Source organism: Rhinolophus sinicus, linkage group LG01, assembly GCF_036562045.2.
Source record: "Rhinolophus sinicus isolate RSC01 linkage group LG01, ASM3656204v1, whole genome shotgun sequence".
Taxonomy (NCBI): domain Eukaryota; kingdom Metazoa; phylum Chordata; class Mammalia; order Chiroptera; family Rhinolophidae; genus Rhinolophus; species Rhinolophus sinicus.
In genome coordinates, this window is record NC_133751.1 from 66,418,932 (window position 1) to 66,444,532 (window position 25,601).

Consider the following 25,601-nt stretch of genomic DNA (forward strand, 5'->3'; position numbering starts at 1 on the left):
AATATATCAATTATAAGCTCAATATGATTCTAATTAAATCTAAGTGTGACTGTAACTTTACATATGAATCGCCAGAGACAAGCACTGTTAATATTCTGATTTTATTTCATCTATACTTTTCTATATTTTCTGAATATTCGGTGCAGAACAGGTGTTATTTTATAATTGTAAAACATACAGTGAAAATATTTCTAAATGTCTAGACTTCTCCACCGTACATCACTTACAGATCCTTCAAGTTTACGGTTTTACAGGGGTTGGGAGGTAGGGTTAAACTTGAGATGAAGGCAGAGAAAGTATGATTTAACATTTCTGAATATAAATACTCTTATTTCTCTTTTCTACGTCTTCTACTTAAAAACAAGTCATTTTGACTGTATTCTAGAATTTCCTTTGGCTTTTTATATAAGATCCTTTGTCTGATTCTCTAATGCTCTGCAGCATCTCTTTTTCACTCTCTCTCCACTTTTTCACTGTTTCTCACTCTCTCACACTGAGCCTGTGTTGCTTCTTTCTCTCTGCCTCACACTCTCTCTTATGTTTCTCTTATTTATTATTTGTTGTAGGTAATATTTCTGTTTACCTTCATCTGCCTGAATACATTTTTTTAAAGAAGCATCTGAATACTGGAATTTCAGACTCTTGACTCACTGGTACTTAGAAAAATATTTCAGAATTTCTCCGCAGAACCACAGAATTATCAGGGATATGTATGTAACACTGAAACTCAAATTTAAAATGTCAGAGTCTAAAGTCATGGCAGCTATTTAGCTCATGGTTAATTAAAAAGTTAAAAAAAAAAGAGAAAGAAAGAAACTTGAATCAATTATTGGTAAATTCAATAGATTGTAAATTTCTGTTATTAAAATGTTCTTGTGTGGCGTAAAAGAGAAATACTATAGATACGATATCAATACTGAAAAAGATATTGTGGAGTTGAATGGCCTGGGGGTTTGAAAGAAGATTCTCTGGAGAGAGAGTATAGCTAACTTTCCTTATGGTTCTCTTTTCAAACCAAACTCTCTTGTCTGTCTTCTCTAAATACTAACAATTCCCAGGACTTCCCAGACCTGCCTTGTAGAATCCACCAGATCCAGTCTAATTGCAAACTTCCTAGGCTGCTTACAATATTTCTAAAAACCTTAAGAGATGTTACAAGCTCTATGAATCAAAAGGCCCATCTATTAAAAGACTGAAGGGTTGAGCAGGGATTGTAACATTTAATTGTTAAATGAATGACTGTTTTGTTTTTGTTTGTTTTTTTGAGATTGTGAACCATTCTGATCCCTAGATGTTTTATTACTTTTCTCATCATAGTCATTTGGAAGCTCACAGTCCACCCCACACCCTGCCTTCGGGTTCTAAGGAAAGGATGTACTAGCTGTTTTAGACCATGTAGTCAGGCTGAATTCTGTTCTTCTCTCCCAAGCTGCCCTCCATCACTTGAGCCCTTTTGCTACGGTGCACCTATTTGCATACTCTCCTATCACTGAAAGAGTAATTGGTTTTAATCAGTTGTGCTCCTGGGATCCACAGTTTAGGGGTATCTCTGTCCTAATTTTGAACTCCCTTGTTAAAAGTATGTGTAGAGCTCCAAGTTCTCTTTCATTTAGCATTCCAAGTTGGAATGCAACTTTCTGTTTTGTTATCCAGCTAGGAAGTCTTATTCCTGCAAGAAACCAGGCCTTATCACAGCACATGGCTTCTGTCCAGATAAATCCCACTGAGTAATTATCTTCCACACACTGGAGGAGAAGCTGTCTTATGTTATCTAAACCTTTCTATTCATCTCCCTAACTTGGCCTCTGAAAATTTAGTGCTAGTTAGCGGAAGCAGAGTGGTTTTCACATGCTGCCAACTTGTTGTTAGAGTCCCTTGATTTTGCACCAACATCCAGTGCAGCCACCTCAATCTCACTGAAAACACATTTTAAACCAGCCAGCCAGTATATCTCTTTCATTAGAAAACTCTTATCAGGAGAGTAGTGCGAAGGTAGTGAATGTCATTACCCAAATTAATTGATAAATTAGTGGAATTGATGAAACAGAAAAGAAACAGTCTTTCATAACTGTACAAATAATATACTAAACAAAATTTTCATGGCCAGTAGCTAAAAAATGAGTGTTAAAAGCGGGGAAGGAAGGAAAAGAAAAAGAACTGACTACTAAGATCATAAACTACTAAGATGGTATCACTTTGTGAAAATCTGCTTTTACATAAGGTGTCTGTTACAGGTCCAAGCTTCAAACTGGGGATATTTTGAAATCATCACTTACTAAGTGATTCTAAATAAATTCTTTGAACAATCGAATTGCATTGATGAAAATGAAGAAGTAACTCCTGTCACAGTGCAAATTCGTGCTCCCACAAGTATCAGGAGTTGCCTGCCGTTAGGCACCGATCAGAAGAAATAAAACTTCTTATTGATCAAAGGAAGACATTTACTATCTGTGCTACCCTTTCTCAATGGCAATGCCCGCTGGGTTCTACAGCAGTTCCCAGACAGTTATCCTACTGTGGGGTCCAGAACTGTTTCCCAAAACTGTTTCTACTCAGAGGACGTGCCTGGGAGTCAGTAAATTGCATGGAAAGCTGGGAGGTCTTTGTGTCACATCATTCTTCTAACTGTGGCTAGAACACAATCTCAAAGGATTGGCTGGCAGTACTTGTTTCTTTATCCCATACTGTGTACAGACAGCGGTGGCATAAAGTTTTTCCTAAGCAAACTGAAAAATATCTCTTTCCTAGCCAAAAGCCTTATAAATGCCTCCAATATGTTATTAATAACTATCTCCCACCCCAGTCAAACTCTCAAAACGCTTTTAGAGAATAGATGGCTCTTCTAGGTTTGTGCTTGCTGATGCCTCCAACACATTTCCTGCCCTATTTCTAATACTGGCGTCTCCTATGGAAGCACCTGGGCCACCCAGGTAACAGGTCTCTAATGCTATGCTCCCACTTTGGCTATTAAGTATTTCACAAGGATGGAAAGTAAAAGTGCACGTGTTAAGTGAAGAATGATTCTGGCCTATTATACAGTCTTCTTAGCTTTTTATCTGACCTTGAGAAGGAATGGGATAGCTATAAGGTCTTTGGGGGAGATTTTGGTCTGATCCCACATCCAGCACCACCAGCTGGAGAGGTAGGGTGACATCAGAAAGTTACTTGCATGTTCCTATTTTAGAGAAATTTGCAGTTTTAGAGAAATTTGCAGTAGCTCACTTGTGGGTGGTTTGCAAAGGATCACATTGCAACAAACATATTATTTTCTGCAATATTTTGTCCTGTGCAACCCCACTACCTGACCATCTAGGGCTGTTTAAAAATGAAGAATTTGGGCAAAAATAATGTAATTGAAAGGGTTAAGAGCTGATGAGAGATTGTTAATCTCTTCTACTACCTCTCCTTGTAAAATGTTATCAGATTTATGACACGATGGACAAAGACTGGGTGAGCTTTGTAGAAAAACAAAAATGCAGGCCTGGTTTGCTTTTGTAGTTGGCTTGTTAATTTTTTTTTTTTTTTTAACAACATAGCCTGGGGCAGATTTGCATCTAACATCAGCCTCCCAGAAACAAACTTGACTACACAATGGAGAATGTTCTACACTTATTTGTTGCTTGGGGCTAACTGGCTGAGCTGTTTTGCATTGAATATATATCTTTTGATCTTGCTTTATTTTCCTGTTGCCATTTTGTTGCTGCTAAAAAATACTGATTAGGAGAAATCTGTAAGTGAAAACTGCCAAAGGGTTTTGAAACAATGGGATTGGATTCACTGGGCAGTGCTCAGTGGCCAGAGTTCTGTTGGGGCCACAGAGGCCCTGAGTAGAACTCAGTAATGGGGACAAAAATCCCCTTAGGCTCTCTTGGAGGAAGCCTGTACTTAATGAACAATACATTCTTTGTGCCCTTCTGATTGGATTCTGGTCTCTAAGGGTAGATTTTCTGAAGTTCCTGTCTGATTCTCTCAATCACAGTATTCTATAATTCAGGTGTTATACAGAGGTAGAGTGATCTATAAGAAATTGTCTATTTGTAATTACTTTTATTGTTAGAGAAATTTTTATTGAGTACCCACAGGATTTTCATGCACTCAACTCGTTTCTGCACTGAAATACTTAGAACAGAGAAATTAGGGACTCTGACTGACTTAATTTTATCGTCTAGCAGAGGTGTAATTTTAATATGAAGTATCATGTGACATGACACTAGGTCTTCTACACACAGAAGAATGTCCATAAAGACTAAGGGATCCACATGACATGACAGCAAAAAGGAAAGACATATAAATAAGCGGTTTTCTTATATTGATTCATGTTCTCAATGCAGAGTGTGGCAAAAAGGAGATGGAAGAAGAGGAAGCAACACAGAAATATGACTAAAAATATATGATTTATACCGTGCCTATTAAATTACAATAATCTCAAGACAGAAAAAATATAGTGATTAATACAGTAAAGAAACTAAGTATTGCACTTCCGATTAAGGCTATCCACATCACTATTTCTGAAGTTTGGATATAAGAATATACCTTTAAAAAACAAAAATCAAATGAAGAAATTTAAAGATCAAATTGACTTTATTCAATGATTCAGGAGTCGGGCAGCATCCTATCTCTCAAATAAAAAAGAATGTCTGAGAAACTTTACAAAATGGAAGGATTTTATTGGCAGAAGGGAACAGGAACAAGGAAACAGCAGATTACCTCATCTTTTAGGGGAGGATGGAAAGGGTCTGTCAGGCAGATTACCTCACAACTGCTGCCCAGGAAATTCCAGATTGACTGGTTTAAGATTATATTCCTGGGAGAGACTATAAATGCAATTAGATTAGGTATTAAGTCTTGCCTTGGTGACATAAGTTTAGCATAAGTGACTCCATTTTAGGCCTGTTGTCTATTTAGTTAACAATACTTTCATAACTATAGTGGTTACTTCCTTTATCAGAATTCTTTTGGAGAATACTGTGATTGAAGGTAACAGAATAGAAACTTTAGGAAACCTATCCTTAGAGGACAAGAAAGAGCAGCATAAAAGGAGCAATAATATGTTATCGTTCATTTGACTTAGGTAAGTTCAGCTGTAAAATCATTTAAAACATTTTGTTCCTGCTTATTCTTCTCTCATTCTGTACTTTGGGGAAGTTTTGCTTGGTCCTGATTGCTGATTTGGACACCAACATTCAGAATGAAGAAACTGTGTCTTGTATATAATGAGAAAAAATATGGGACAAATTTACCAATATTAAAGACAGAACAAATCTTATGTGAATAACCTCAGTGCCTCATTTTGACTACAATACTCTGGAATGCCTAAATTCAGTGCATTCCCGGGCAACAAAGGATCAGTGAAGAAAATCTTATTCTGTGTACCTCTTTATCACCTTCCCTGGTTGTCTTCTTGGTCATATTAGTATCTTGAAGGAGAAAAAAATAATTGCTCATTTCAGAGTGAGGTATAGTGGGGGAAAAAATAATTTAAAGTTTTATGAGACCAAAATAACCTATTTCACAGAGATGAACAGTGAGAAAATTGGTTATGACTTAGTCACAGACCCTTTATAAACTCATAGAGGTTAGGTGATGCTGCTGAAGGTGCTTAGTCCTCAGAGTGACATCTGAGTACAGATTTAAAATGTTCATTTGGATCCTGGAATGTGAACTGCTAGGACAGGGGACACCAATAAGATAATATCAAGGGTCATACTCAAGTCCACCAGACAGAGGAGGAGCACTGAAATATTTGAAAACATCTTATATTTTCATTACACAGCAGACTTTCAGAAATTCTTTGAGTTACAAAGTGTCCACTGCATATTTATTTATTTTTCTAACTTTTTGTTTACACGTCTATTATAGTATATCAAGGCATATCATTGAGACGATATTATCATCTCTTCTAGAGAAAACGGTAGCAGCTAATGAAGGGAGATAAGATGACTGGTACAGAAAAGACAAAAGGGCCTTGATCTGCTACACTTTTCCTCTTTGGAAACTACTAGGAGTAGTAAGATTCTTCCACCTTCAAGATGGTATTAGAAAGGAGACATCTCTAAGAATGTTAAATGAGAGGAGAAAGATTGGTATGTTCATTCATCTGTCAAATAATCATTGGATGATTTCATGTGTCCGGCACTTTGTGAGGCAATAGAGATGCAAACGTTGAGAAGACATGGTCCTGCTCTGATAATAATGATAAGAGGCAGAAAAACAAAGAATCAAAATGCTAGCACAAGTAAGGAAATTGGAGAATGTGCCTTCACCAGGGAGGGCACATCTGAGATGGAGTTTTTGGAGGAGCTTACCAAATGCAAAGGTTGCAAAAGGTATTTCAGGTAAAAGGAAAACCAGAGCTAGGAAGAATGAAGTTTGACTCTGAATAAAGAATAAGATGCATGGCAGAATGGGAGTTTACATATCAGGAGATCAGACTGGAGAGGTAGGTGGAGCTGATTTATATTATGCTACGCAATTTGAACTTTTACAAGTAAAAAGACCAAGTACATTTAAACAAGAGGATGGCAAGATCAGCTTTATGTATTTTTTGTTCTGTATGAAGAATGAATGGTATAGTTGTAGGTAAGGGATACAATATCGGAGGTCAGAACACCAGTCGGAAAGTTATACCAGCAGTTGGAAGTGATGCTGACAACAGATGAGCAAGTCCTGAACAGTAGTAGTGGCCATGAAGATGGAGAACAGAGGTTTATCTTAGGGGGGAAAAATGTAAAAATGGTATTTGATTACATAAATGCTATGAAGGAGATGGAAGCAAGGACAGCTCTGTGACTGCTCTCTATGATTAATGGATGGATTATGATCCCACTAACTGAAACTGGGAATTTAGAAGGAGGACAAGAATAAGATGAGAGATAATGAGTTTCAGTTCAAACTATGCTGAATTTGAGATATAGTATAATTAAAGACCCCCAAACGATGAAATGTGTGAGGGCTACTCCGTGAAACCAGGAAAGAAGAAAAATGGAATCCTGGAGAGCAGCAATATATAAAAGGTGAATGGAGAAAGAGGGGTTGATAATGGAAATTGAGAAACAGTGGGAGAGTTAGGATGAGAGATAAGAAAATGAAGAAATGTGGTGAATGGTGTTGAAAACTATGAAGATGTTGAATAAGACAAATCCTTAAGATAAATCCATTGGATTTTGGCTGTTAGTGGATTCTTCCAAAAGTGGTCTTAATAGAGCCAGAAGAAGGTAACTTGTCCTTGGGAGAGAGTAGACATTAATTAGTCAACATAATATTGACTATTAATGTCAACATTATGATTAATAACATAATCAATATCAACATTATATTGACTATTAATCAGTCAGCCTAATTCTTGCTGCTACTCAGGTTAGCTTCCTGAGCACATACAGAGATTTCAACAGAGTTCCTCATGACATGTCCAAAGGTCTTGACCAAAAATGATAAGCAATTCAGAAGAAATAGGGGAACCATTTCAAAACAATATCTTTTTAGTTTACACTTAGATTTAGCTCTTTCCCTCTCTCTGCCTTTTTTTCCCCATTTATCAGCCATAATTTGAGAGTCACTGTGAGAGAATGATAGAAGATGCCTCTCCTATAATACAATCTCAAAGCTAGAGTACCCCAGGGACAGAGTGGGTGGGAAAGAGGAATGCTCTCCGACTAAAAAGATGGTGCTTTTGAATCTAGGGGTTTCCTAGAACTCAGACGGTGACCATCACTTTGAAGCATCTGCAGCTCTTTCTTTCACTCAAGCTGGCTGTGCAATGTCAGAGTTAAGTTACATGGTGGATATAGTAGCACAAGAGGTGATGACATTTGACTTTCTCCCTCTCCCAAGTCCAGACACTTGTTACTTCCTCTCACGCCCATCATCCTCCCAGGGCCAGTGCTTTATGTAAAATGGGGCTTATAGTCTAAGGTATCATTCTCCAGTCTGAGTAAGCGGAGTTCCTTACTAGAACTCTCCTAGATGGGCTTTCATTTCAAACTCATAGTTCTTGAGGCCTTCATGCCCTTTCTCTCAGTAACTTCTGAAGCCCTTTTTGATCACCTGATTCCAAGTCCTCTTCACATCCTGATTGTTGATCTGTACAAGAAAGACAGACTTCAAGGAAAGGTTTAGATGAGGGAGAAAAGTGAAAGATTGAAAAAGAAGAAAAAACCCACAAAAATAGGTTGTCACAGCCTCTTACAATGAAGGCAAACTGGACAGCAGAGCCCTTTTCTAATGGTAGCCCTGACAGAGAGTCTCATTACCTGTGATTTACTTACTGTATGTTAACTGTGTTATATCAGAATGCTATATCTATTCATTGTTATATCTTAGAGGGTGTACTCATAATTTGTGCCAAATTATATCTGAATTCATATAATAATGAGTCATAACATTTTGTCCCAATGATAACAATTTACATAATGCTGTATATGATAAGATTATAAAGTGAGAGTCTGGGTTTTCAAGTGAGACTTATGGGAAATAGTACCCTGACTTTATAACCATGCCTCATACAAAAGAATGTTCATCCTAAGTGCATTATAATTTATTTTAAGCACTTTTATTTCTCTTGATTGCTGGAATGAGATAAAGAGTAAACCCCACATGGTACAGACCTTTTTTTTTTTTCCTTCTTGAACTTAGAATACTTTTGATATTTACTTTATAATGACTCAGAAGATAACAAAACTTCTTTAAATAGCTGTGAAATTGTTTCTAATTCCACAGGGAGTGAAAATTTTAACTAGAAGTCCGAGCCAGGATTCCAAGACTAATTTCACTTTTTCAAAAGTACAACTAAAGGCAGATTTTTTTTTTTCATTCTAAATGAAAGAGATTTTTTTCACAGAGAGCAGAGATTCATAGCAAGAATCAAAACAAAACAAGGTAAAATTGTTTCTCATCCTCACCGAGTAGGGAGGAAAGAAGAGAATCCATAATTCAAAGGAGAGGAAAGGGTTATAGATAGTACTTGCTACTACAGAGAGTATAATTGCCACTCACACTGGGAAGTGGAAGGAATAAGCCACGTTCTTACAATCTGAAGGTCCACAAATCATAGAGTACGTCTCATCTAATCGAGGAGGAACCCCAATTCTGCCAAGCTGATCTCAGCCGATCACAAAGTACAGCATGGACCAGCTATTTTCCTCTGTTTAGGCTGCCCTGAAGAGAGAGCCTTGTGTGGGTTCTAAATGGATCTGATCAAAAGTGGTGAGGCATTTAAGGCCTGAGCTGCCTATGCACAGATATGCCAACACCCTTTAAAAATATTCTAGAGATGGTATTAGAGCCTCAATTTACTCTGCTGCCCTTGAACCATGCTACATCGTTCTGCTTTCAATGTATTGCTTATGTGCTTTAGGGGACCAACTGCTGACCAGAGGGACCAGACATAAGAGAACATAGGCCTAAAAGGCGGTTTCCCTGGAGATGCCTATGAATGAGAAAGGAATTGGATTATACAACAATATCTGGCAGTTGTTGGATTTAGCCCCCAAAATGGGATTTCTACAGAATGATTGTCTATAATATAAATTATAAAAAGTGACCAGCAGAAAAGTTTATTAAACTCTTCCAAAACTCACTGGGTATTCTAAACTTCAGCCAATTTAATAATCACAGTCATAAGAGAAGATAGTTATTATTCCTGTTTTGCTGAGGAAAAACACTGGAGCTTTTCAGTAACAGTGGACTCATTTAGGGCCAGACACTGCTCTATATATTTAAAATTAATCCATGGGAACATTACAACTACCCATTGAAGTAGGTACTGTTATAGTCTTCACTTTATAGATGAGGAAACCCAGGCACAGGGAGGTTAAACAAATGTCCCAAAATCATAGAGTGAGCATATGATGGAGCTATATGCAGAGCCAAAAACTGCCTCCTCAGCCTAAGCCCAGAACCACCCCGCCATTCGGCCATTCTTTTCCAAGCAACTTGCGTAAAGCTACAAAACTACAGAACCCATGACGTTTCTACTTCACCACCGACAAGAAAAAGGGCATCCTGAGTTATGGCATGATTAAGATGATGATTTCTTTTCGAAATTGATCGAGACTCTTCGAAAGACATTAGGAGAGTTGTTTCCAGTCCCTTAAAATGTTTCTGGGATTGAGCCTAACTCCAGGTGTGACTGGGATAGAAATCCGTTTTCTCCTGGTCTCAGCCTCAACATGGATCTGTTTTTAGAATTTCTATCTTCCTTTTTTTCCATTTCTTTCTTCTGTGTAAATGTAGAGATGACACAGTTGGTGTGACAACAAGAGGAGCACAGACTGTCCTAGAATTGATTGCTTGTTGATGGAGTCTTAATTTGGTGGTTGTGGCCTTCTCCTCCCCTGTGGCATCTGCATGCAATATGCATTTATGGTTTATGCTTCTTCAATAAGATGAACCTGAAAATACAGTAATATATATATCATGTATACATATGTAGAAGAATGCATGTATGGCTGGGCAACGGGCTCCCTAGTGATTGTTACAGAAAAAAAAGCTTATCTAGGGAGACCTTTTCATTGTTCCAGGGGTAACACAGTGTGTCCTGGCTTTACCATTTGCCATTGTGGATTATTTTTTGCTCTCCTTTGGTGATAAATCATCCTAAAAAGCAGTATCCAATCACAGAAAGGGTATTTTGTCAACATGACATGTGCAAATAACTAATGCCAATTGAGAATTTAAGGCTGATCAGAGAGTCTGGGTAATGATACATATTCGGTGGGAGTCATCACACTCTATAAAGCGATAAAGTTTTCGAATGACTTAAAGAAATCAGTACTTTTCTTTATAGTCATTCTGTATAGGACCGATCTCAGTTTGATGATGGGACTGTTTTCTTTTTGTCTGTCATACTCTACCATTAGAAAGCATGAGTATAAGAATAGTTATTATTTGACATCTTATGATATGTTTCCATGTCTATCACTATATTTTATTCAAGGCACTAGGATTAGTAAAGAGGTTGAGGCAAGTATCATTAGCCTCACTTTACTTATGAGAAAACTAAAACACCGAAAGGCTAAATGACTTACCTGTGTTCCAAGAGAAAATAGACTGAAGGCCAGACCTAAAATCAGTTATCTCCAGGAACTAAACAATATGTCTTTTTCCCTAAGACTCCATCAGCAGTGTACAGATTCCCAATCATTGTGAGCAATGGCAGCTTCACATGAATCTGGCTCCTGTGGTTTACTACCTCTGTGACCTCACCCTGCCTGGAATGCCCCCCACTGCTTCATGTGTGTGCATATACACATGTGCATCAGGCACTTGGACATGAATGTGTGCAAAGGAGCTGGGGTGAGGGGAGATGATGCTATACCATATACACGCTGCCATGGTGTTAATTGGACTAAAATCCGTATGAATCTAGAAAAATAAACCATCATCAAACTGAGATCCGTTTCTTCTTCGGGAGGATCAAGATTAAGAATGCAGACATGCACAAGAATGAGAGAATGAGACCAAGAGAACAGGCAGGGGTCAAAGCCAGAAGTCAAGTCTGGAAGGAAGCAGAGATGGGAACAGGGCAGCTAGGAGCTGAAGCTTCTTGTTGCAGGCAAGGCTCAGCAGGAGTGCCTCAGGTTAAGCAGTGAATCCCCACAGTTCTCTTATTTCTTGAAGTTTAATCTTAAAACATGGTAATGAAGCAGAGGTGATCCAAGATGATTAACAATTCAGAATTCTTTAAATTTGGTTTCTAACTAATTTGTCATTTTTTCAATATGTTTGCATACGTGTTGTTAGAATTCATTATACTTAAAATAATACGATAAAGTCAGACTAAAGACTTCTGCCTCAGGAGAATCTGGGGTATTTCCATGATACTTTATTTCATCTTCTGCTTAGAGCTTTTCCTAATTCCATCCTTTCAAGCTGGGAACATATAGCATTACTTCCCAGACCAGTATCTTTCCTTGTAGAGGGTAATGAGCTTATGATAGTTTTGCTGATTTGCTAAGGGTTTTGTGTGTAGGGTTAAAGTTACAAAGTGAACAGCATCAAAATAAGTGGCTAACACACTCTTGAATATTCCTTTCTAGCTACATCTTGAATTATGCCACATCTTATAAAAGGGGGAGAATCACAAATGTGAAAAAATAAACTTACAACCAGAGCATCACTAGTCTTTATTGTAGTGTCTCTGACATGAACTTGACTTATAATTCAGAGATTTAAAAAAAAAAAATTATTAAATTTATTGAGGTGACATTGGTTAATGAGATTATGTAGGTTTCAAGTTTACAGTTCTGTAATACATCATTTGTATATTGATTGTACTGTGTCTTCACCACCTGAAGTCAAGTTTCCTCCGTCACCATATATTTGACCCCGTTTAACCTCTTCTGCCCGGCCCCCCACCTCTGATAACCACCAAAGTGTCATCTGTGTCTATGAGTGTTTGGTTTGTTTCTCTTGTTCATTTGTTGCTTTCTGTTTTATATTGCTGGTGGCAAATGAGTGCTTTGTACATTAAGAAGCATATGCCTATGAAAAAACACCGTGGCACTGTAGATGTTTGCCCTATGTTTCTGGATATAGAAACCAAGAGACTAAAGTCTAACTCATTTTTTTTTTTTTTTTAATTTGACCCTGTCAACATTTAAATGGGATACATCATTGTAAGGAGGTGGGGAGGGGTGTCTTTCACATTATAGGATGTTTATTTAGCAACATCCCTGAACTTTGCCTACTGGATGCTATTATCAACCCCATCCCCCACCCCCCGCCAGTTGTTACAACCAAAAAATGTCTCCATATATTGTCAAATATTCTCTGGAAACACACATTGCCCACACTTGAGAATCATTCATTTGACTGTTCTTTCTTAATTTCAGAGTCAGATCTCTCTTATCCACCCAGTTCCACTTCCCTCAGTCCTTAAAATTAAAAACGTGTGAAGATAGATAACTGGTGAGGGACTAAATAAAATCTAATTATTTGTTATCAATGAATAAATACCAGATTGTACTCTTCAGAAATAGAAGAAAGTTTAAGTTTGGATAAATTCTAATGCTAAGTTGGTACATTCTCAGAGCCAGTAATGCTTGTTTAAAAATGAAGAGATGTGTCTAGTAGCAATTGAATAGACTTACTATCTGGTAGATATGTATCACTTACATCATGGATATACTGTCTATAAATATCCTATTAAGCAGTCTGTTGGTACCAACCGTATTTAGCATTTCTTTTCTACCTCCAATTATATTCATTTTTTGTAAGCATCGTCCCCAGACTTATGCAGTGTAAGAGGAATTGTCAGAGTACTTGTTTGTATAAGTGTGCATACTATACATGTTGTAAAATGTTTGCAAAGATTGAATACTTGGGATTTTTATGGGTGCATTGATTTTTTGTGACAGTTTTATGGATTCAGATATACTGAACAGGAAAGATAGAAATTTGTTTGCTTGCCTTTCCGTTATTTTTTTAAAAACTGATTTTTTAAAAATCAAGTGTTCATAGTTAAGGTAAGTAACCCACCTGATATTTTAGGGTTTATGGTTAAAATGAGCAACCCACTAAATGATTATCTAGTGATTTATGCTTCTTTTTGCTGTTTTTCACATACAACATAGATTATTTAATTCCCAGGGATCTTTTATCATAGTGGAATCACTCAGCACATTTTTTTTTCTCTTTTGCTTTCATGTTAATACCACATGCAATAATTCTCTTTAAATTTTCCCTTTGCATCTGATCATTTTAATCATTTCTTAAGAAAAATTAAAATAGTTACCCATCCATTCTGTACCTATAGGATAATTAACAAATATTTTGTAATTGACCTAATAGCAATTTGCTAAGTTAAATGCAGTTGATTTATTCCATGTTTCAGTTAGTACCTACTGTGTGCATGGTGAGTTTATGCTGCTAGTCCCCATCAGGGTGCCATAGGGGAACTCCAGGAGGGTCACTGTCATAAATAAGCTTATGAGGAAAGTAGCGGAAATAACTCTAAAGCAATGTGGATTATAATAAGGTCATAAGAAGGAGCTAAGTAAAAGGATGGGATACTAATGAGAGAAGATGTCCTGACAAGGTACCACTCTGTATTATATCCCATGTCTTCAGCTGCCTGACAAAAAATCCCACCTAAAGGGGAAGGACATTCTCTGTCCCTCTCCTCTTGGCAACAACACCCCACTTTCTTTAGGGCTCCATTCTTTTTAAATCCTGGAATGATTTGCAACATCTTGAGCTCCTGGAGGAAGCATTCTATTAAATCCAAACAACACATAACACAGATTTTTAAAATATGCACACGTATCTTCAAACTTTTTCTGATTTAGCCAAGACTGATTTTGGAGCTAAAGATCTTAGGTATCCAATTTTGTACTAGATTGTCTGGTATGGAAGTAGCATTCTGAGTGGGGAATAACTTATTATTATATAATAATGGCACAGCAGGAGAATTCTCATTTACTATACAGGCATGCCTAATGCACGGTTAAACCAACTTACATCCTAGATGCACACTTATGATGCTTACTGGCCAGTCAGTGCATGCTGGGAATCTGGGTCTGCATTTTATCATCATCTCCTCATTTCCAAATAGCTAGGCATTAGGTGACTACCCTGTGTGAATGGTTATTTTCATTTAACAAACAGAAGTTCTACACACTAAGACTATTACTTTGACTTTTACTGTATTTTTTTTCTTATGTGCACTTCTTATGGTTTAAAATAGTTGCCACCTTAAGTCAAGATTTCCAAATTAATTAGTTCTGGAATTGTGTAATTCTTTTGTTCATTTTTTAGTATGAAAGTTTTAGTCACATTGTAGAAAAATGATTTTCTAGTTTTATAGAGTCAGTGCATTCACTTTGGAACGATTGGCTACATAAAAAAGAATGCTTAAGTATCTGGAGGAGTAGTTTCCTTTTAAAAAATACTACATTGTGCTCTGGTGCTTGGAGTTAACTAACTATACTGAATTAGTAAAAAGTGTGAATGTATAGGTATGTATTTGAGTCTAATACACCTTTCACTTATTTGTACGTAAAAGATAAATTAAAAATAAATAAATAATGGGTGAAACACAGTGTAAAAGTAAGATGTTACGTAGATTGTCATAGCAAAATTTCCATATAATGTGTTATTTCAGTAGATGCATTTTTTATGTGTCTGGTAATTTCACTGAAACAGTCAATTACTTCTTTAGGTAAAATAGATTTGAATCCTCTCAGAGAATAATTTGCAATAATGATCTGTGTGGTAATTTTAACTTTTCCATTGACAAAAATTGCTAAAGTATCGAAAGGACCCTAAAGACATGATTTAGAAACTCTACCTTGTGCTGATAAGGAAATTTACTGAATTCATTTGTGGTTGCTATAGAGCTTGGGACTAGGGGTAGAGTGGGGGCTGGTATACAGGTAACCATATGGTTTGTGTCTACATGTGTGACACTGTTAGTTCACATGACAGACATTGACTGTTTTACACCAGATTAGTTTTAGGAGGTACCTTAATGAATAAGTCAAAATCTGTCTTTATTTCATAGGTCATTTTTGTGTAAAATATGTAGTATTTTTTCAAAATGAACATATTAGGGCCATATGCTGGGCTAAACAGCACTCAGCGTACATATCTGATGTGGCATATCTGCGTGCTGCTGTGTTGAGCTGTGTAGATGAGAAAAGTGTGAGGAGAAATGTGATAGAAGATTTAAAATCCATTTGTAGAGGTACATTTCCATTTTTCTCAGTAGAAAAGAAAAACACAGTGAGTGAATCTACATCAACAACTTCATTTATGATCTAGATGGCAATGAACAGCCTATTAATTCATAAATGATTCTAAACTGAGAAATGCCACACCATCACCAAGGACAGAGAAATGATGTCACAACAGAATCGAACAGGGAAAGTAGAATGGAGTCTGCAGAGAAGCAGCGAGCATCCATGATGTTAGCTTTGCACTCCCTCATGGAGAGGTTCTAAATTATCAAATGCATATAAATATCTGTATGACAGAAAAACACATATTGAGTGATTGAAGATACTAAATGATACCTTTATCTGTATTTATGAAAATAAAAAGGTGGAGAAGAAAAGAAAGAGCTGCATAGCATGGCACCCCCAAAAATTAAATAAAATTATTATGCTAAGTAAAATATATAATTCACCAAAAACTAATGGGCTAAGACGGCTTCTGTACCATAGGTAAGGAATTTTTAAAAGACTCAGCTTTTCTCCTTCTTATGAGAGGTACGAATTGGCCTCTGTATTCCCTCCGGTGGACAGCCTGTGGATAAGACATCAATTTCCTGTCCATACTTGGGTGTGGAGTTTCTATGCCTGGCTGTTTTGACCTGAGAGGAAACCTGCAATTGACTCGGTTTGGAAAATACAAGGGAACATGGTGTTTTAACTGTTTTTCTGTCATTCTCCTGGCTCCTTCTGTCCATCCCTCATGGCCCACAGTGTTGAGCAGCTGGCTCTGCAGCTGTGAACAGAGTCTGGGACAGTCTTCCTGTGGGGCAGACATAAATCTTGCCAAAGTGATACAGAGAGAAGTTTTATGCTTGGTGTTTTTGCTTGATCTTTTCATTTCCAGATTCTTGATATAGTAGAATTGAAGAAAGCCATACTCATCATAAAGTTTTTACTCCTTCTCCACTAATCTGTGTTCTTTACCCCTTCCTTTCAAGTTTCAGGAAGAGACTCTTTCAGGTTTCTATAATAAGTAGTCATTCAAATGAATATTTTTCCTTCACCTTCCTTGGAATCGGAACTACAAAATTGGTTTATTCATCTCCCATAAAAGACTGAATTCATTCTGTTATATATACACAATGGAATACTATTCTGCCATAAGAAAAGATGAAATAGTGCCATTTGTGACAACATGGATGGATCTTGAGATTATTACACTAAGCGAAATAGGTCAGACAGAAAAAGTTGAGAACCATATTATGTCACTGATATGTGGTATATAAAACTGAAAACAACAAAGGAACAAGACAAACGAAGAAACAAAAACTTAGTGACACAGACAATAGTTTAGTGGTTACCAGAGGGTAAGGGGGGCAAGGGGTGGTAGATGAAAGTAAAGGGGATCAAATATATGGTGATGGAAGGAGAACTGACTCTGGGTGGTAAACACACAATGTGATATATAGATGATGCATTATAGAGTTGTACACCTGAAATCTATGTAACTTTACTAACTGTCACCGCAATAAACTTTAATTAAAAAAAAAAGATTGAATTCATTCTAATGTGGCCAGAATGTAGCAGGCTGTCTCTCGCCAGCAGACGATTGCTGCCCTCAAAAGCTGGAACCAGACTTAGGCAAGGTGATACCAGCTTTGATTGCCTTGATACAACACCTACCCACTGTGTGAACTGTGGACCAGCTCACACAGTTTTCACTCCTGAGAGTTACAAACTCATATAGATCAGAAGCAAACATTGAAATCTAGTCTAATTCCACAGCGGTGAGTCAAAACTCGAATATACCATCACACAAGACTTTAGGACATATTTAAGTACAATTCAAAACTGAGTCAATGTGCTACATTCTCAATCATCTAATTCTCAAAGTTCCTTAAACAGATGAAGTTCTGTGTAAATGACCTTTTCCTAGAAAATAATCCAGTGGGATTTGTTATTATATTATTTAACTTTATTTGCCTGCATTACTCATACTCAGATTGTTTATTGCTGAATTGAATCTAATATAATGACGTCCACCCATTGGATGGTAAGGACAGATAGTGCTGAGACTTAAGACTCCAAGGAATAGCATGGCAGTGGTTCATCCTAAATGTAATTCTTTTTCTTGACTGGTCTTGAGTTGTGTCCGATCATGTGGAGAATGAATGCGAATGCAGGTATGGCTAAGACTGATGTTGTCATTCTGCTCTGCTAGGTGTGTCGTAGAGGACAAGAACTCGAAGGTGGCCTGGTTGAACCGCTCTGGCATCATTTTTGCTGGCCATGACAAGTGGTCTCTGGACCCCCGGGTTGAGCTGGAGAAACGCCATTCTCTGGAATACAGCCTGCGAATCCAGAAGGTGGATGTCTATGATGAGGGTTCCTATACTTGCTCAGTTCAGACACAGCATGAGCCCAAGACTTCCCAAGTTTACTTGATCGTGCAAGGTAAGAAAAGGGGAGGTAGGGGGGTGGTAAAGGAGGCGTGGAAGGCAGAGAATAAACATCATGTGTGAAATACCCGCATAATCCCATCTGAGGAAAACAACAGTTCCAAGTACGTTATGGCACTTAAGTGTCTGTCTTCTCTCTAAAAGAACAGACCTAAAATGAGAGGACTAAAGAGAATAGAGAGAGATGAATCTTGCCACTGTGTGCCAGTCCCTTTGGTAAGAATGTTTTCTCCTAGTTCTGAGTGAAAACACACAGCAAAGGCCACCTCTGTTGGAATAAATTGACACAGGAACACAAGAACATATAGACTGCTTGGGACCATGTGGAGTCCACTTTATCACTCCTTTAAGTACTGGACACTTTGCTGAAGGTTTGATTTTCAGATGTCCTCACCCTAAAGAATGTCACTAATTATCTATTTTTATGATAGTAAATGTTGTTTGGAAAAATGAAAATTTCCAGAGGCCTTGACATCCTCTCAGCTGACCAGCTTTCTATTTACTTTGTGTCTCCTGCTAATGGCAAGTAATTTGTGAGCAAATCCAGTATCTGCAAAGTCATTGGAGACAATCTGCTTCTAGATTGGGGTTTCCAAGGGCACATCTGAGTCATGGTTTTATAGGATGAAAACCCTAAATGGCATCCACATGCCCCCAACCTATAGCTCTCTTGGGTCCCTTTCCACATAATTGCAGAATGAGAACAAAGCTGATCAGCTGCACAATTTTATTGCAAGCGAAGTCAAACCACAGCAGTTTAAATCCATCTAACAAGAAAGATCCAAGCACTAACAAATATCAGGGCTGTGTTCCTGTGTTCTTGATTTACAGTTTTATGTAAATTTAATGCAAATTAGGCATGGCCCTCCGGCTCCTGTCAAGATTCCATTGCAGTCACTGGTGTGGCAAAGTTTGACTGTAGCTTCTATTAATGTGTTATGGAATTGATGATTGCAGTGTTTAAATTATTGCTCTTCCAACTACTCTGATTAATAGATTGAAACTGGAGTAAAATACATCAGAGACTGCCTGGTGCAAGGGTGGTTTAGTCATGTGACCTCCATCTTGCTCCATTTGCAACGGCTGACACCTTCATTTTATTGCTTGTAAAAGGCGTCTACTTACTTGCAACGTTTCTTATCATAGTCAAAGCATAGAATGCTTTCCTTTTAGTTTAGTAGAGAGTACTTGAGCTCTAATAACAAGAGGCACCAGGGCTTGGATCCTAGGCATCTCATTTAAATGTTTAAACATAACTAGAGAATTGTAAATATGTAAATGACTTAGTTTACCAGCTCCTTCAAAACATAAGAGTGCACGCGCATGTGCACACACACACATACACACACACACACACACCCCTACCTCTCAAAACAAAAGTTCTACCTCATTCAATAGCAGAGAGAGGGGATAACCAGTCTACTTAAGGTCCTTTAGAACAGATTTTATCTAATTACTAGCTCCAAATTATATTATGAAATTGCTACAAAACATTCCGTACATTTACAGTCTTTAATGTTATTGGAAAGCCACTAGAGACCACACTAGAAATCATGTATTGCCCTATACTGAGTAAAATTGGACAATCTAAGTATTATATTCCTTAGTTTCTAGATGAGGAAATAGAAGTTCATTAAATTTTGGTTACCGGCTCAAAATCACACAGACAATTCAGGGAGTAGTTTGAAGCCAAGCCAACCTGGAATCAAATGTGAAGCACTTTCTACTGGAATGGAAAATTTTTGTTATGACTTTAAGAACTACCACATTTATATTTAAGTCTGAGCTGTTTGTGCCAAATGCACAATGTCCTTCCCCTTTTTTTCTTATTCACGTGTGTAGTTTTTAGCTATGCCCATGACCATCCCTAGAGAGTTAGAGCTAGAACTATGTTAGCGTGTACTGTGCCCACCTCCAGACCATATTAGCAAAAGTGTAATTAATTTAAATTCAGTGTAATATTAAGTTGCTAAATTTAACTCAATATTAAGGGATGGAGAGGAACCTACTAAGTGCCAGGTACCATTTATTCCTTGTCTCATTTAATTCCGATATTATTATTAAGTAGGTGTTCATAATATTGTTATAAATATGCAAAAGCTTAAAGCTCAGAGACAATTAGGAGCTCAGTCAAGGCTCCCTGTTGGCTGAGGACAAGGTTTCCAACCTGTATCTGTTCAATTCAAGATATTACTGAATTTTCATCTTAACCATATTTCTTTGAAAGAAAAGTGAGCAACACAGCCTGTACTTGTAAGGGAGATGAAGAAAGGATTATCTCCTTTGAGCCTGAATCATGAAGGGGGATTTTTTTTGACAATTATATGGATGTTGGCATTTGATCTTTAGCACCAGATGGCTGAGCCATTTTCCCTTAGGACATTTGACTTTGTGATTTTGTCAAGGGGTTCCATCTCTTTATGTGGTTTGTTTACACTGCTTCCTACTCCATGCTGCAACTCGACATGTTTCCACCACTTCAGAGTTTCTGCTTCTAGATATGGCTGGCATCCTTGTTTCCTCCAATCCCACAGCACCTTCCTTTAGAATATAAAGATCTTTTCAGTTTTCCAAGTTCTGCCTTTCTCGCCCTCCATGGTTTCTGCAAATCTAACTTAACTAGTCATTAAATAAATACTGTATTATTTTTCCTTGCCCAATGTTGAGGCCACCCTTTGCTCAAAGATGCTATGAGATATCACTAAAGAATAGCAGGTCAAGGGTGGGCTTTGCATTTATACTGCCTGATTTGAAATCTCGGTTTTCCTTCTTGCTACTTAAATCAAGTTAGGGGTAAACCACTTAATTTCTCTAAGGCTTAGTTTTGTCGTATGTAAAATGAAGGTAAAGTTAAAAATTTACATCCTCTAAATTTATTGTAAGGACTAAATTAGATGATGTATGTAAGCCCCTAGCCCAGTTTCTGGGGATCATGTGTTCTCAGCCAATAGATGGTGGTGGTGGTGATGATGATGATGATGATAATGGTGATGCTGGACCACTATGATGCTATTTCTGCTGCTGCTGCTGCTGCTGCTGCTACAGTATCTCTCATAAAGCTCACTGTTGCCCAGGGAATGCTGCCCAGAAGCTAATAGCCATTACCCTTGCTGTAGGCTCTTTCAGCTTTTATGGGGGGGGGGGGGGGGAAGGGGGGTCCCTCCAGTCCATTTTCTTTAGTTTTCCTTTTCTTTAGCATCCAGTCTTTAGCTTTCTTCTTTAGGATTCTAAATGGCTTCTTAGACCAGCATCACTTTTAAGTTCTTAGCTACATGGAATAAGGATGTTTGAGGAGAACATGCAGCACACATCAGCAATGCATAGGTGTTATACCTTAGATTGGTGGGACCTCTCCAATAATTTCCAATTAAATAGTTTTGGGGTGGGGCTTGAGAATTTGCATTTCTAACAAGTTCCAGGTGATGCCAATGCTACTGGTGCAGGGACCACACTTTGAGAGCCAGTGCTTTAAAAGAGCTGTGTACCCTAAGAACATCCAGGGAAGTAATCCTGCATAATTTCATTCAATTTCAGATAGCGCTACACCCCCAAATCCTTCTAAAATGAATCTTGTTGGACATGAGACAGAGAACACATAGATTGACAAAGACCTTAACTTTCATAGGAACGTCTTAGGGCTTCCAAGTCTGCTTACCTAGCCTAGTCCCATGGAAAGAAAATCTCTCTTTCCAAATTGTCCATTTTCAAGTACCAAAGTTGAAAAAAAAAATAATTGAGACATGAAAAATTGCTCTAGACTTCAAAAGTCTTTATACATTTTTAAGTGTTTGTACCTCCTAGTACATCCTCTGTCCTCTTATATATATCCTCACCATGTTAGTGACTTTTCCACATCTCCAACATTTTCTCTTATTTTGGTAATTATTTTTCACAAAGAAAGCAAGTTTTTTAAATCAGTTCATGAAGGCTTTTACACACAAAATAGCCTGTGTGGAAATAAATATGCTGCATGGTTTGCTAAAGTCAATCTTTAGCTAAATGACATCTTCACACGCCTTCCTTATGAGGGACACAGGTGAAAGTTTTGCATCAGCAAATATGCAAATCAATAGTGACCTTGGGATTCACTTGTGATTAGTAGTAATAAATGTTGCATTGATGGCCTCCAAAGCTTTTCAAACATAAACATATACTTGAGATACTTAATAAATTGTGGGACCCATTTCTAAAGCAAGATATTTTGGTTCCCATACCATCTGCTTTACAGCTTCTGAGATCAAAGATTACGAAAACATCACCCTTAACATCAATAAAATAAACAGATTACTCTGGCATCATTCCCATTAATGATGACAGTTTCTATTCCAAAGGGTACCCTCCTATGATTTCCTGGTTTTTCTGATCGTGCCCTGGATGGAGACACTTGTGTTAAGGCAATGTTTCTCTGTATGTGATCTTTACATAACCTGCAACAAGTCAGCATTTGCGTTTACAATACTTGTCAAAATGCAGATTCTTGAGAGTGACTCCCAGATCAATTAAATCAGACTGTCTGGGGATGTGGCCATAATTTGCAAATACATTGTGCCCTGCAGGTGATTCAATACATGTGTAAAACCAAGAACTACTGTTCTAGAGAGCTAAGCAATCAATGTGAGGGTTTTGCTACTGCCTTCCTGCTCGTTTTCCTGTATGACAGTTTCACATTATATCTAAAACTCTGTGGAACACATACTAGAACCTTGTCATAGAAAAATGAAATAAAATAAACCTGCATACTCATCAAAAACAAAGATTAATTTCATGTTCTTGAGCCCTGGAAATAGGGGTTCCTAAAATGAGAATTTTTTTTAACTTAACTTTAAGAAACTCCATATTTATGTGAAGTCAAAGGAAATCCTGACATGACCATATTTTAAAGATGTGAACTTATATTTATGTATCTCATTCACCATACCTTACAGCATTTGTCATATTTTCAATTTGTTTATTACATTATTCTTGAGTCTGGCACCCATACTAGAGTGGTCATTTCCATGTTGAGTCTTCTGCTCTCTTTTTATGTTACTCTGATTTGGTTAGCATTGTTTTAGAAATGGTCTGATTTGCATATATTAAAATTGGAGATAATTTTTAAGAAGCAGCAATGTATTTCTAAGTTAATATTTAAATTTCACTATAACACTAAATAGAATTTCAGAAATTTTTCTCATCACTATGACTCAAATCACATACATAGATTGTGAGAATCTCTCTATTACTTGTAAAGAAATTTATTGCCTAATTACCTCAATTAAGTCAATTATGGAAAAAAATGTTAAAGTGGGACTCCTTATAAGAACGAACATGTTTGGTCTCATTTTCAAATCCACATACTTAAAAAGCCCCATTTCCTATATCTCATATTGGCTTACATAATATCCATATTGACTTCAAATTGTAATGTCTGTAGATTTCCTTTTAATTTAATAATTGAAAAGTCAAAGTTAGGAAACACAAACGTCATTTTATTTTCATGCATACTACTCTCAGATTTATGGTTTCTAACACTTACGTTCTTAGAAGCATTTTATAATCCTGTTAAACATTTCTAATTCTGGCCAAATCGGTTACCCAGACTCTAAATAGGAAATTTTTTTAAATCTCTCTTAGTTTTTATGTCTCTTTTTCTCTTCTTTCACTACTTCTTTCATTCTGCCTTCCCTTACATCCTTCTTTGTTCCTTCCTTCATTAACATCAGGTTGCATTGATTATTTTTCCAATAACTTAACATCGTCTACAAACTTTCATACAGAAGGTTTGCTACTGTGTTCTAATTGAACTTAGCCTGGAGCTCTTCACATTTTTAAAGCATTCTAATAAAATAAATAATTTAAGATCTTCTTTACTTAGATTTGATCTGAGGGGTAATTCTGTTGATTCTTGAGAATCTTAATGATTAACTTTAATTCTCATTTGGATTTTACATGCTGAAGTCTACCAATTTTCCTGCTCTTCAGCTTAATTTTTCAGACAATAGCTCCTTGATTAGCTGTTAGTAGGTCAGGTTCAGACTTTAAAGACATCACTATCCACATCCGCAATCAGACAACTAAAGAAGTGAAACTTAGGGGCTAAAATATTTTGGAATAACACCTCATGCAATTTTCATTTGATGTTCCCCCTGTAGAAAGAACTTCAAGTTTTGTCTAAATCAAGCTCATCCACCCATAATTAATTACTGTCTCCAAGGTTTCCATATGTATATGCAGTCCATCTTTTAGTTAAAATAAATCAAGTATTTACATCCATCTTTTTTCTACCTGAACACGCATTGCTCTTCCTGAAGATGAGAAAGAATAAGGGAAGAGAAACAAAATTATTTTAGCATCCAGAGTTTGCTCAGTGTAGAAACCTAGTCTCCCTGAAAGGAAGAAGGCAACTTGAAGATACAGGCTAATGAATGTTCAGTCGTATTCCAACCTTGAATCATTACACCAATATGGATTTGAATACCTTGTGGTCAGAATTTTGACAGTGATTTGGAAGAATTTGGAGGTAGGGATTTATTCCATGTTGAATCTGCATCTGCTAAACAGTTTAGCTACAGCCAGTCTGCGCCATAGTTATTTTTGTTTACATTTACATAATAGCGTATGTGCCTACTAACAGATGTGTCAGTTTTTACACAGAGATTTTTATCTTAAAGATAAGGATATCTACCCTTTCAAATATTTTAAAATAGTATATAAGCCACCATACATTGTCATCGTATGTAGCATTTATGTTTTCTATACATTACCAAAAACAAAAACAAAATAAAACCATGTACTCTTAAAAATATTAAAGGCAACTTATGAATTCATATATTTAAAAGTCAAAACTATGTCATATATATCTTTATTTTTCAATATATAGGTACTTTAATTGTTATCATTTTGTTATAAATAGGTAACATATAGTTTTGGACAATGGGCTGATTTGGATTGTCTTTAAAATTTGTCAAGGTTTGCCTCAGTGACAGAGTATACACAATATAATAAGGCCCCTTTCCTTCTTTTTAGTCATAAAGCTATTAAGTTCGCTGGAGTGTAGTGGAAAAGCAGCCCAACCTGTGTGAGGGCCTACCCAACGAGGGTTTCTGAGTTGGGTGTGACCACTACAGGGCACAGGGCTCATACAGTAAGGCCATCTGAGTGGGGAAACAGTCATAGTGGGTCATCCAAGAGAATTGAGAAAGTTAGTCAATATATTGAAAATAATAACAACCAGTTTCTCACTGTTGGAGAAATATGGAAAGGGGGAAAGCTAAAATGAACCCTATGGCATTGGTTGCAATTGGAGTTACTATGTTTATTCATGAGTTTTAATAGAAGGTAGATAGAAATATATATATATATATATATATATATATATATATATATATATATATATATATGTTGTATATTTTTATATATAAATGTGTGTGTGTGTTTTCTAGCTTTGCCCATTGAGAGAGCCTTGGAATACTTACATCTTAGTAGCAACAAGCATCCAGATGTTCATTTTAAA

General features: G+C 36.9%; 1 protein-coding gene across 2 annotated transcripts in view; it reads left to right on the top strand.

The window, feature by feature from the left end:
• Window positions 1-25,601, top strand: part of LSAMP (limbic system associated membrane protein) — a 591,098-nt gene that overhangs the window by 298,219 nt on the left and 267,278 nt on the right. For both annotated transcript variants that reach the window (XM_019734849.2, XM_019734850.2), the window contains exon 2: window positions 17,872-18,104. In XM_019734849.2, coding sequence (XP_019590408.1) covers window positions 17,872-18,104 — 233 coding nt within the window. The remainder of the gene's footprint in view (window positions 1-17,871; window positions 18,105-25,601) is intronic.